General features: G+C 36.9%; 1 protein-coding gene across 3 annotated transcripts in view; it reads right to left on the bottom strand.

Moving 5' to 3' along the window:
• Positions 1–15,076, bottom strand: part of LOC149527842 (uncharacterized) — a 197,846-nt gene that overhangs the window by 97,684 nt on the left and 85,086 nt on the right. For all 3 annotated transcript variants that reach the window (XM_089812074.1, XM_089812075.1, XM_089812073.1), the window contains one exon: positions 13,074–13,181. In XM_089812074.1, the coding sequence (XP_089668200.1) occupies positions 13,074–13,181 (108 nt within the window). The remainder of the gene's footprint in view (positions 1–13,073; positions 13,182–15,076) is intronic.

Raw genomic sequence — 15,076 nt, forward strand, 5'->3', positions numbered from 1 at the left:
TCTTTTCAGAAATCTACTCAACAATTTTGGAGAAATAAAACATTTTGTGGCTCAAGTATTAATTAATATAGAAATGGGGTTTCCATAAATCTTACCCGAAGTATCTATGGGGCCCAATTGCTGCTCTGATTCGCAGTTGTCCAAAGCTACATGAATCTTTTGTTGGAAGACGACTTTCTAAGGAGGTAAGGGAGGTTGTGTTTAATGGTTGGAGGTACCTTTGTTAGGACATTGATTAGCGTAGTGATCTCTGCCACAAGTAAAACAGCCCTTGGCTGGTCCCTTCCTCTCATTTCCCTTGTTGCTATTGTTACCGCTGAGGTTTCCCTTCAATTCTTTACCATTATTCCCTTTGAACTCAGATTTGTAGTACTTGAAGTTTTAAAAGCTCTTTTTGTGAGCCCCTAATTCAGGATTGGTGGTGCTCCAGTTGGCCTTTCTTTTATTATCTCACAAGGAATCAGCTTTCTTTACCTTATGTTCCTTACAAATGGCCCTTTCAAGAGCTTCCTCCATGGTTCATGGAGCTAGTACATCCATTGCTCCCCCAATCCTATTTTTAATCCCATGACAAATTACCTCACCTTTAGGTTCCTATCTTGTTGATAGGCAGAAGCATATTTCAAAACTCAAGTGAATTTTTCCCAATACCGATGCACTATCAAATCCCCTTGCTTGAGGTTTTGGAAGTCTAATAACTTCTGATCATAAAAGGTTTGTGGTAACCATCAATTCTTGGAGATAGTGACAAACCTATAACAAGTGATGTTAGTAGTCTTAATGTTCAATTTTGTTTTGTTGTTTCCCCACCATGTGGCTGCATCCCCAAAACAGTGGTAGATTCCCCAAACCGCCTTGGAGGATTCAGAAAAACTTCTAATCTCAAAATATTATACCATTTCCATTAACCAAGCCTCAGAGGTTTCCTTGGATTTAGAACCTGAAAATCTAGGGCATTTAATCTTCTTGACATCAGCGGACAAATGACTATCTCCTATTTCGTTTGCATTCCACATGGTGCTAAAGGAGGTCTGATTTCTTGTGCACTGTGAGAAGATGATTCAAGCTTAGTTCTAGGATGGGGTGAGGAGTGAGTATCCTCTTGTCCTCACCGAAGTTGGGTTGCTAAGTCATTCATCCTTTTCTCCATGTTTTCCATTCTAGTTTGAGTGTCTCGTAAGTCTTGGACACTCTATAGGTTGGACCCACTAGTCGCCTCATTCTCTATTTGGTCATTGTTTTCGTTCTTTTCCAAAGTATTTGTTTTGTTTTCCTGAAATGTACAATTGATTCATTTATAGATATGCTTATCATATGAAGAAAAAATGCAATAGTAATTGTTTGCTCAAAATGAATTAAGCAAAAAATGCCATTGACTTCCATTATTTTCAATAAACAAGATAGAGATCTTTTTCCTGTTGAAATTGCAACCATACTTATTTACAAAATTCTCCCTCTTCTAAGGGTATAAAAGATCATAAATTCTTAAGGAGATCAAAGACCCTATTATGTGGTATCTTGTCTGTTTCCTTCCTTGGGCTTATCCTGCCCTTTACAAGGTATGTAAGATCATAAGTGGATTAGTTTGTTTGGCATTCCATGTTTGGATATGTTGGTTACTCACAATTGCCTTCTTGGCAAGAGTCCACCTGATTCTCTCCTAGATCCGAAGCAAGGCATGGACCAAAGTCTCGTCATCTTTAGGTACAAAACAATAGGAGTAATCAAATTTTAGCATGTACTTAATCAAAACAAAGAATACAAGATGGTTGGGTTTCTTTCAAGGAGTAATTCAGGTCTTCAACCTATCCCATTTTAATATTACATTTTCAATTTTCTTGAAAAGACAATGATTAACCCAAGGTTCAATATCGAACCTAGAGCTCTGATACCATATATAACATACTATTTTTCCTAACCATAAATAACAATTATTAAATTATTTATAATACATTACTTTTCATTATCCCATGCATGAAAGACAATTATAACAACTACTTTACATATTCATGTGAAAGAGATTAACGGTTATAATAGATTACTTGAATTCTAGTTAATTGCTTTTATCAACGAAAAGAAGGAAAAGTAATTTACTTTACTTAACTACTTGAAAACATGAAAAAGACATAGCACTAACAACTAACATAACTTGAGCTGAACTACAAAATATACAAAAGTAAATACCCAATAAAAAGACATGGATGCAAATTTGTTCTATGTTGAGAAAGTCCTGGCATCAAGTCAGAGAGGAGAAGCATTGTGAGAGGCTTAACCTTCCAACTGTGTACCCTACATATCCCCACACAATCTCAACAAAGAAAGGCCCTCGCTGCACGGAATTAGGCATGGGACACCCTAGTCCTGCCACTAAGCATTCTAGTGTTAGAGTGTCAACTCTATAGTCAGCTAAGTAGTGAACTCCTTCCATCAACCTATATGTTTGATTGCAAGCTATCCGGACCTCTAGTGATCATAGCAGCATTACAATCCACTAAATCTACCTTGGTCAGGGATTTATATGAACACTATGCGCCCAATCACCCACCACTCAACTTGACAACAAGAATTGTACCCTTTGATCACCATGAGCTGACTCAGTTTAATATATTTTTTCTTATATTCATTTACTAATTAGTTTAGTACTAATTATCTACCTCTTGACTTGCAAGTTATTCCACATAACCATTTATTATCAGCCCACACCCTTCATCTCAACCTTGTTGGTCATCCTTGATGAATCTTGGTGTAGTTGTCTATGATTCTTGATTAAACTTTGTTCATTACAAACATGATTTATCTTCCCAACCTCAGCTTATAACAGATTTAAAAGAGAAAGGTTCCTTGGCATTATATAAATATTATCAATAACTCATTGATAGTGCCTCTCCTTATCTCAGAGACATATGGATTATGGAGTACCCATCCTCGCGATGTCCCTGCACTGGGTACTGTGTGTACCCAAGTACCCCCACCTCCATCATTCTGCAACCATGTTGTTGTTGGACTGGGGACTTGGATTTCTATTTGAATTTTGATTTTTGAATGTTACTATTGGGTATGTAATATGTTACTGCGTTGAATGTTCAATGGTTATAGATTCATGTTGCAATTTTGCTATGTTCAAGTATTTTAATTTGGTATGTTCTACTGAAACATCATTTCATAACAAGCATTTCAAGTTTTATATATATACTATACAACACCCCTCCCCGCCCCTTCCCTTGTCACCGTCCCCCCACTGTCTCGAAAATGAGGCCCACTTTTCCCCCATCCAAGAAACTCGTCACGTTGTCCCGACGTACCCCAACACTAGTGTTACATTGTTTAAAACTTAAAGCCTACAATCATAAACAATGAGAAAGACATGAGCAGAAAGAACGCACATCCGGGCTTGCAAACAAAGTAGCTGTCAGCCTCGACTATTGATGGATCTTGTAAATGCCTGGCACGGCTCCTTGACTGTAAGCAACAGAACCTCTAACTACAACTATGAGCACTGGTTGCAAAATAGATAGAGGGAGGCTTGGAACTATTTGCAACTACTAAAATAATAAAGAGCAGCAATGGCAATATGGAGGTAACCGCGCCCCCACGGGTTAGGCAAGTTGGTCTAAGGTTGTGGGTAGTTCCCCATGGTCTCAAGTTCAACTCTCGACCCGTCATTACACCACCATAGACACTTGGGGGAAGTGTTGGTTACCCCGTGGCTATAGGATTAGTCTTGCCCCAAGCTCGCCTCGTAAAGGGAACCCACTAGGCTTGGATCATGGGGATACCTGACAAAAACAATAATATATATATATGGAGGTAACCACAGATAAGATGTAATCATTGATATAGAAGCAATCCCGCGTATGACATAGATGAAAGCATTCACCAAGATGGATGCAATCACAGATAGGAGAAAATCACAATATGGATGCAAATCGCAAATAGGAATGGCAATATGATCTTGCATGCCTTGAATAAGCTCGCTTCAAAAAATATGCTCTCCTGAATGGAGTTACAAGCAAGATAATAGAAAGGTGGCGAAAAGGAGTTATGTCCTGATTGAATATTCAAAAGCCACAACAATTAAAAGGTTGATGAAAATGTAATATAAAAACATTGACATAAGACGGAAATATAAATGTCATTCCCTTCATGTTTTCTTATAATGGCACCTATTATAGTTACATATATGCGTATATGTATGTACACACATATATATACACATTCTAAATATAAGTATTTTGTGCATACGCTATATTTTAAGTTTTGCGTATACACGTATGTCATATTTGAATATATGTATGTACATGTACGAATGTAAGTATTGTGGGTACCATTATGCTAGAACATGTCTGGTATAGCAAGAAGGATTAACCCGTTCTTAAAGGTAACAATTGTTCTTAGTTTGTTTCATGCTTAGTGAATACCTTTTATCTTATTAATTCGTTGACTTGGTTAGCTCATGGTGATCACTTGGTATACCCTTGCTTGCCTAGTCCAATTTTCCCTTGACCAAGGTGGTTTAGGACTTGTACCTGTTAGCTCAATGATAGGTGGTGCCCTCATGCCCTTTCCCTCTCTTGCAATGCTTCTCCCCTTCATCGCATTCTTGCAAAAAGAAATTGACCTCCAGTAATAACATATTTCCAAGTCATTTTAATCAAAATTAAATAATCATTTTTAAAACCATTTCCATTCATATAACATATAACGAAACCAACATTTCTATTTCTCATGAATCATAACGAATAACCAACAATTCCATTTCACATGAAACCATAATGAACAATTAACACTATGAAACCAAAATGAATAACAAATTTAACCAACCAACTCAATTTCACTTGAATGTCTATAATTTAAGCAAAAATAGGGATGTAATAAGAGATCTTTGAGTCTCTTCTAACAACCATCATGAAACTATATAAGAGTGTTGTGCAAAGATTCGAGACTTCACATGGCTTCTCGCCCATCTAGAGCACCATCGGGGTGAAGCAGGGCTTCCCTCTCTCTTAAGCTTTGTTTGGCATTCACAATGACAAATTAGAGGCTTTCCTCAAGTACTCGCTCCCGGTTGATGGTTGCTTCTTGCATCAGGATTTGATCTCCATTCTTCTCATTCCCAATAATGTGGTTCCCTTGCCTCCTCTTTAGAGGGTCTCTAGCGACTTCTTAATAGATTGGCCTCTTTTTGTGACCTGAGACAACTGGTGCTTAACCTGGGTGATGATCTTCAACTGCTTATAGACCTCTCACATTTATTTCTTTTTCTTGTGTGTCATGGTGGAGATCTCTTCCTATACGTACTTGGGAGTTAAGTTCTCTGATCCCCGCTTTAGTATGAGGCCTACCATGCAACCCTGCATCAACAAGGGGTATGGGTCCCTTGCTATTCTTGAGTGGCAGTGCTTCATTCACCACTTTCAAGACACCGTGTCCAAGATGGCTCTTTGGATACCTTGATAAGCCTAATGGTTTGGTGGTTTGGGGGCTCTCTTTGTTGGAGTTAGACTGGGCTTCAATTGAGAGAGTCCAAGCCCCTCTTCTTAGGCACATCATCAAGTGCCACCAATCTACCCCGCTCAATATCATTTTGGTCGAGTTTCGAGCTCATCCTTTTAGACTTGAGACCCTTTTCAAGATTGTTTGGTTTTTCAATCGTCTTCAGTGCTTTGCGGATTCGACTGAAGGCCAAAACAAATATTCTTACCTTTCGTGTTGCTCTTCAGAGGTGATTGTACGTTGGACTCCACTAGTCGGGTATGTTAAAGGTATGCCCAAGTCTCCACTCTTTTGAGGACAATGGGGATTCAACATTGATCATCTCCCTCCTTTCCAGTACTCCTTGGACACCTTTTCTTACCTCCTCCCCTCTCAACAGGATTTGAACAAGCACATCGAGATGGATATCTACTAACAGTACATTCTAATCAAATGGGTCAACCCCCTAGGGATCTCTATCTAAGGATGGACTTCTATGCTGAGCAATTTATTGTTATTCTAACCTAAAAGGATACTTGACACAAAAATTGTGAAGAAGACAAGGAAGAACACCTACAAAAATATTTGGTGAAATGGCACGGACTCCTAGAAGAAGATGCAATTTGGATGGATGAAATGGACATCAAGAAGCATGACAGTGTCATAAAAGAACTCATCTCAAGTGGACTTGAGATCAAGCCAATGGATTATTGTCATTGATGTCAAAGGTATTCATGTGATTGATAGAAATGTTATCATTGATATCAAAGATACAAAAGAGAAAGTTCACTATCATCAATGTCAAAGGTTCATAAGGAAGACTATAAGTGGTCTAACACACACCAAAGAATTATGATTGAGAATTAATGGAAATTCTCAGCAATAACATTATGGAATACATATTCTTTTATTATACATACATATGGAATATGTACTTCATTGAAGTTGATATATAGATTTGAAGAAATGGTTAGCTACTTCATCCTAGCAGATTTGAACAACTTCACTGACAACTATAACACAGATGATGGCAGTGACAATACAAAAGGCTCAATTTAAGACAATTCATTAGCAGAGTATCTATGGCCACATATATATCAGACAATAAGAGTGATATGCTTTGATGTTTTTCGGAGTTGTATATGATAGCAGACAGTATTTGCTTATCTGCATATAACTACAGACCTACAGCAGCAATGGTGTGGTCAAGGGAATTAGAGTCATATTTGCTACAAACCGCCACCTTGATATGTTGAATGGATTATGAGAAGTAGACAACAGATAATGAGTATGTTTTTGGTAAAAACCCAATAATCATGTTGGGCGCACAATACTAGATGTCCAGCAATTAAAATATATACAATTCGGCACTATACAAGCAACGATTAGAGTATGAGACCATGGAGATATGCATACAGTCAGAAACGTTGGTCTCTTTGAAAGACAATGACTCAGATTACATATATGATGAAGGCAGAGCATTTAATCAAATAAAAATACATGAAAGTTAACATCCATAGCCTATGTCCTCCAAAAGGCAAATATATATTTCGTCAGACTCTATGCTTAGAAGCAATGATTATATAATTTGAAGGTGTTAAGCAAAGAATATATCTTGAGGAAGAAGCGACAGTCTAAGTCAAGAAAGATTATACAGAATATGCTAAAAACCAAGAAGACATGTATGCTCTGTTTGGATCACCTGAACATTGATATTGAAGAAAAAATGATAGTCGATCAAGAATATTATGGCAAGAAGGCTTGCGTTGAACATACGACTATGATTATATAATAATTTATAAGAAGAAAAATTCAAATAATCCACAGACCATGTCAGACGGAGTAAAATAAATAAATATATTTGCAGTTGTGATTATATTTGTAAAATGATGGAGCCCGAAAGAAGAATTGATGAAAGTCATTAATTCATTTAAACGCAACAATATATGTTGTGAGGGAAAAGATTAAAAATGATAAATTGAATAAAGGATCTGCATGGTCTTTGAAGAACGTACATGTCGCACAGAGTGATACATTGTTCAAATATTATGGAATATGACTTCTGTAAAACATGCATAGTCACCAATGACATTAAAAAGACATATCAATTCAACTATGGTAGCAGCCTTAACAAAATCAATGATTAAGAATAAATAATTAACTAATACAAAGTTAGGAAAGATAATGAACAGGCGTCAACATCTAAAGAGATGTATTTTTGATAGAATAACAGATATATATTTGAAGTTGGTTCAAGACTAAAAAAAAAACAAGAAAGAAAGTATGAGCGGTGATTAGAATAAGTCTATAAGATGAGTAAAGATGAGGAAATAGAATAAAACGAGCTTTACAAATAAAGAACAGAGAAGTGTGAGAAGCAAGTGAGCAGAATAATAAAAGAAAGCATTGCTCTTTTAGAATGGAAAATATAAGGAAGAATATTTTCAGATATAAGAGAAGATTTGAAGTAGATATAAATATCAGATTGAAGATAAATTCAGGAACAATATTTACTATCATCAGTTGAAAAAGCAACATTTCCAAGGTGGAACTAAAGTTTTTGTGCAATGGGTTGGTGCTCACAAATAAAAGCAATGGGGGTTGGCGCTTCCAATAGGTCAGAGCCTGTGAAGTGTGGGAGTCGGAGCTTCTAATGAGTCGGTGCTCATAAACATAGAGGTCGTAGCTTCTAATAGGTTGTAGCCTACAAAATCACTCTAAAAGAATAGTTTATATATAAAGCAATTATTTGCCATGGTATTCTCCCGCATTGGATTTCCATGTAAAACTTGTGTCATTGTGTTCATGTACATAATTCTTTATTTCACCATTCGAAGTTAATTGTTTGGATAAAAGTTTTGAATTGGCAAAATTGTTATTATACTGATTCACCCACCCCCCCGCCCCCCAATATAATCATGTGCTCTTCACAAGCCACCTGGGGAGTATGCACGAGCACCCCGAGGAGATCAAAGTGAAACATGAAGGCTCATTGTATGCCATGAATGATATGATGTAAATAGGTGCCTTTAGAGGTCATGATGTCTCAAACACCAAGTAGAATTGAATTGGCAACATAATAAGACCCACTTTGTAAGGCCATTGATATGTTGAGCATGTACAACCCCACATGTTAAAATTTGGTCAACGAATCCATGGAGGTCTAGGAATTGTGTAGATAGGTTCATAGGATGTCTCGAGTCATCTAGGAACAATTTGTGGTGATTTAGAAGTCATAGGACACAAAAAAGCAAAAGTTGCATTGTAATGTGAAAGTTGTCAACAATGTTGCTTGACAATATTGTGCAACATTAGCAACTTTTAAAAAACAATAATCAAATTCCTCCAACGGTCATGGGAGTTCAAAAATCGGTTAGGGAAGTTGAATGGTGTCTCTTGAAGACCTTTGGGTTGATCAAAATGTTGTAGTTGAAGTTTTGTTGATGAATGAGAAGAAAACTCCCTATTTTTCCTACAAATTTTGGTGTTGAATTGCTTACCATTCTGTTGTATAGATACATTTATGGCTCAAATCTTTTGGAATGCGTAGATAAGTGAATTAACTTCCTTCTGAAGTTGGTTTGGTGAAGATTTGTGATGCTTGAAGGGAGATAACTCGAATTTTGTAAGACTAGGTCTAAAACCCTTGGTTTGCGAAGGTTTGACTAGAAACAATCCCTTTTGTTGAGTTTTCACCATTGGAATTTAATGGTCGTTGGGAAACACAAGTAGAATGTACTTTAAGGCTCAAAAATGTTTATGTAGGAATCTAAGTGGAGTTAGGAGAACATTCAATCCCTAGCAAGGCATCTTGATGTGACTGGCCAATGGAATAAGACCAAATTGCACATAGAATGCAAAGGAGCATGGATAGGTGTGATGTAAGTGTAGAATAGTTGTTCATAAGTTGTGGCAAAACTTTCCAAGTGTTAGTTTGAACTTTGAAGAGATTCAAGCACATTGGTGGAGTTGCTTCATAATTGATCAAATTAGGCCTATTAGGTCTATTCTGCAATAGTAAGGGTTGACTGGGTCAAACGAGGGATCCAAGCCTAAAACCTTAAAATCTTGTTGTACTCCCAAAAGGGTGTCGGAATCTATGATTTTTTTATAGGGTTGTTAGGAAGATTTTCAAATAACTTCCAATCGGCCAGAGATACAAGGATCCATAAATGGGGGTAGGCATATCTCTGACTATTGGGTTCCACGTAACATTCTTGGTATGCAACTTGGATTGTAGGGCATTGCATGGAACAAAGAGTTGCATGAGAAGACAAGGGTGGCAGTTACAAGAGTTTGGTGCTGCAATCATATTTGCTTCAATGCTTTATGTTGTCCATATTAGGATCAATTAGACGTTGCAACGATCATGTCTGGTAAGGGGTTCAAGCCCCTAACTTGTTATGCATGAGTGGACCGTTGCTACAAGATGAGGTCCAAAACATTCATCAACTTGTGGAAGAGCGGAGAAGAGTTTGGGAACAGAGATGCCACACTATTTTATCTAATGGGTGAGCAAATGGCACGAATAGGACACTCAACGACTTTCTAGTTGCTTCATGGGGATAGTTACTATTTCTAAAATCAGTTGATGCTTCTGATCAAGTGAAAAATGCATAGAACATGCACAACTTGTTTGATTAGGTGGCAAAGGAAGAAGGATTGGGTAATGTTGAATCTAGATTGTGACTGATAATGCACCTGCCTATGTGGCAGCTGGTAGACTTCTAATGGAGAGGCATCACACATTATTTTGAGCCCATGTGCTGCCCATTGTCTTGAATTGCTCCTTGAGGACCTAGGGAAACTAAGTTGGGTGGAGAAGGTGGTTGGAGATGGAAGGAATATCACTAAGTACATTTTTAACCAAACATAGCCCCGAGTCTTATGAGAGAGCACATTGATGGTGAAAAAAATTGTGTGACCGAGGGTCCCGCGCTTTGCTACTAATTTTCTCACCTTGCAGAGCATATTACCCACATTGCCCAATCTGAAGCATATATTTGTGAGTGAGAAATGTTTGGAAAGTCCTTATGCCAAGAAGCCTGAAGCAGAGAAGATTGTGAAGGCTATGTTTGATGTTAGAATAGACAAGCTAATGGAGATCAATGTAAGTTTTCAAACCTTGATTGATGATTTATTATTTAATTTTTAGACTAAGTTACCAATTCAGATGAGGACTCGGAAATGGATGCAAGAAGCGTGATTTTTTTTTTGGGGGATGCGGATGCATATTGATGCCTCTATGTTTGTGTGTGTGTGTATATATTGTTAGACATTATATATAATTGTCTATTCGTTGTCCCTCACAAAATACCCAACATTGCTCACATAGGGCAATATATAAATGTCTATCTGTTGGGAGTTCATTGAGTGCTAACTGCTGTTACAAATTGTCTATCAACTGATCATACCAATCTGGGCAATGTCGGGAGTTTTGTGAGAACCATCAAGGTTGGAGTAGGACTTTACACATTCAAAGGCTCTATATACATACCTGTTGGAGGGTTGTACTGCCATAGAAGGAGCTGTCTATGTTAGGGACTGCTACAGCAGTTCCATATAAGTCTGAAATACTCCATTAAGGGTGTCGTACACGATGATTGAGGCCCGTACCAGGCCTGTAGCTGAGTTCTGGGCAGTGACTAAGACTATGACAGAGTTTTGGGTAGTGATTTGGTCTGTAAACAGAAGTTAGCACTCAATAAACGCACCCTGCCAGCATCCACGCACTTCCAAATGCATCCCACATCTGTCCACATTCACTTTCGCATCCAGGGCTATCGGGCACGAATCAGTATCTAAGTTTTTAGATATTGTAATTTTCTTATTTCTGTTAAGAAAATTATGTCCGGGTGTTAGATTCTTTGGTGAGGGGTCTAAGAATTGTTGATGGGGATAAAAACCCTTGAGCTATCTATTAGAAGCCATGTATAGGGTCAAGGAGGCCATTCAAAAATCACATAAGTCAAATAAGACCAAATATAGATCCATATGGAACATAATCAATTGTAGGTGGAACCGACAACTCCACCAACATATTCATATTGTTGTCTACTACTCGAACCCTAAGTATTACTTCTCCAACACTTTCAAAGTAGATGCAAAGGTTCAAATCAGCATAAATACATGTATTCGAAGATTGATTGTTGATTTGGACCTTTGAGACCTCATACTTGATAAGTTGCAAAGCTACAAGAGGGAAGAGGGTTTGTTGTTTTCTTCAACTAATTGCAAACGTAGGAGATACACCTTCCAGCCAGGTAAAGAAAAACATTTGTTTAGTTTAATTATACCATTTATTTCGCTCATTAAGTTTATTGGAATCTTCACTATATTATTAATGGCTTTTCTTATCCTTGCACATTTGTGATGGGAATATTATGGTGCGACAACACCTAATCTTCAAAAGCTTGCCATCCAAATATTATTGCAACCCTGTACTGCTGCTGGTTACGAGTGAAACTAGAGTACTTTTGAGAACACAAACAAATAAATGCAATAGGTTGACTTAAAAGCGCTTGAATGACTTGGTTTATGTGCAGTATAACCTTCAGTTGCACGAAAAGAAGGTGGAAGGGCAAGCTTAATATGAAGCACTTGATTTGGATGAGATTGATCTGTAATCAGCAGATTAGATTGTTCCCCTTGATGATGATGATGTAGATGTACATGTGAATCCTTTATTGACTAATGAGTGGCTACCTGAGTTTGAGATGGAGACAGATGAGAAGGAACATGAGCTTGGTGATACATCAAAGGCTACAGCTGAGGCATACATTGAGGATGGTGCAACTGCTTCAGCACCACCCACGCAGCACCAGAGATCTCTGTTGAGTTTTGAGCTTTAGTCGTAGACGTAATTTATGATTTCTATTTCTAGTTTTCATTGATACTAAAACTTTAGCTTAATATGTATTCAAAAGTTGCAGTTTCATGGAGTTTGACCTCTATATGTATTGAACTTAATTTTATTCAGATGTCATACTTGTTTATTGGCATATGATACTATGTTAATCTGCTAAGTTTTAATGTCTGTGTATTTAACTCAAAATAAAAATTAATATATGGTGGATATCTCAAATCAGTATATGTTCTACGAATTTGGTGTATATGTGTGTGTTTTTAAGAATATTTTAAGCAAGTGTATATTTTCAAATGTTTGATAAAAGTGCTGATTTACTGCCAATTTACTTGTGACCTTGTTGAGATATTGCCAAGTTCGAGTTTTTCAACTTTGCTCATTATTATAAGGTGTTTGATTGATCCACCCTTAAAGCTTTTTTCTCTGTCATTTATCTGCCTTTAACATCCCTCATTGTAGTAGAGCAATACATATCATGTAACATCTATATTTTTAAAATTTGTTATTGACATAACATTTGTTCCTTTCTAGTTCTACTGTAATTTACAAAAAGCCTGCAACTTACTCTGAAAATAAAATGCACATATGCTGATACCAATTCCCCCTCAGTTCTGTTCTTAAGAAGCCATATATATGCATATCAATAACATTGATTGCATGACAATATTCAACTTCACTACATGTAATTTAATTCCACTTTCTCAACCAGAAAGAATAATGGGAAAGAGGCTAGCACCTTTGCATATGCCACAGCCTGAGTTGTAGGTTTCGGCAATTCTGCATTTTGTTCTATAGATTTGGAGGTTATTACTGAATATAATGATTGAATGTCTGCATTAAGAGCCTGCACATGAAAAATACCACTGATATTTTGTACCACTATAAACATCTCTCATAGTGTGTAAATGCATAAGTTCACTATCAGAAAAGAGCATGAAGCTGAATAAAAAGAACCTAGAAAATATCTGACAAACCACTTCAACAAAAGTAAATGAAAATCTATAAACATTCAAGGAAAGGGTCAAACATGTTTATAGAAAGAAAGCTGCAACAACTGTAATATTTAAAATGGTTAATTAAATAAACCCATTCCAATAAATCAGCTAGCTGAAGCAACCCATTGAACTGTATAATTGTCTATTTCTTATAAATCAGCTAGCTGAAGCTACCCATCAAAATACATAATCATCTAGCTTATATTAGGCACACAATTTAACTATGAGAAAAAGAAAAAGTCTCATTAATAGATCAAATAATAACGAAAAATCAGTTGTTTCTCAAATTGTTTCTGTAAAATTTATCAGTAAAAAGATTCTGGATAAACCTTCTGTTAGACCCAATCAGTTGTTTCTTAAACTGTATCAGTAAAATTTTCTGGATATTCATTTTGTTAATCTAATCAGTTGCTTCTTAAACTGTTTCTCTTTAAATTTATCAGTGAGCAATTCAAGCTGTATCCTTAAGGGAAAGATATCCTTGATGACTCCAATAAAGCTAGATACGTACCAAAACTAACTTTTTATAAGCCTCTGTCCTACCATTAGATCAAGGTGTCAAACAAATTAAGCACCTGATCAATTGAGTAGTTTAACATTTTTTAACAAAAAGATAATTATATGATGAAGGATATAGTTACAAAATCCCTAGAGGCAGATTACCAGGACAAGTATTTTGTGTGTGTGTGTGTGTGTGTGTGTGTGTGTGTGAGAGAGAGAGAGAGAGAGAGTGAGAAAATGTGCTTTGGAATGAGGAGGTGGAGACTTAAGGAGGACAACTTCCAGCTGAGAAGCCAAAGATAAACAAAATAGTAAAATACAGATACATCACAACAAACTCGTTGCACAAGGAGTCACATAGGAGTGCATGTCTTACAAAAGTGAGGCATGTAAGAGCACAGTGACACTAATGTCAGGACCACTCCAGTGACCAGAAGAGGCTGGATACTGAGAAAAACTAAAATCATTTGAACTAGTAGTTCTTGTGGAGGCCATTTAATGTTGTTCATAGCCATGGAAAGTTCTCTTCTCACTTTCTCATTGCTCAAAAGACACTGATAAGCCACAGTTTCATTGAGAACACTCACGTAGCAACATGTTGGGAGATCAATAGGCCTTATTGCTTGCATAAACAGCTGATGATGGCCATTTAGTTGTATCATTTTCTTGTGGGTCTTCTCCTTGGGCAGAATCACGTTTTTAATCTCTTATGTACTGCTACAACAAACTCAAAAAAACAATGACCAGCCCCAAATAATAATTCTTTGTGTTCCTTCCTCTCAGACTTACCAATCTGTTGGTTGCATGACTCAGAAGGGGCAATCTCAACTTGTTTGATACAATGCCCAAAGATTTTGGATAATATTTTTAATTCAACTCCACAACAAAGTCACCAAATTTGTTGGTTCCGAAAATTACAGTTTTGTCAAATCCAAAATACATGTCAGGTTCTTTTATCAGGTTCAACAACTGACTTTGGCCAACGAACGTGATTGTCCAAAGTGATCAAATTCCCTTGCACTTCTAGCTCTGCTAGACCAAGGTGAGTGCACCTTATATTGATTAAGCAAATTGCAAGTTATCATTGATCTCTATCTCATAATGGCATGAACTTCTGAAATAGATTAATCGACAATATCACTTACTACTTCTATCCATACTCCTGTTCTTCCTCCTCCTAAAACCTTCTACTTCTATCATCACTTCTAACTCTTCTACTTCTACCCTTACTCCTAATTCTCCA

Source organism: Cupressus sempervirens, unplaced genomic scaffold, assembly GCF_028749045.1.
Source record: "Cupressus sempervirens isolate cs-2001-9-10 unplaced genomic scaffold, ASM2874904v1 CseChr00s100002_03, whole genome shotgun sequence".
Lineage (NCBI taxonomy): Eukaryota > Viridiplantae > Streptophyta > Pinopsida > Cupressales > Cupressaceae > Cupressus > Cupressus sempervirens.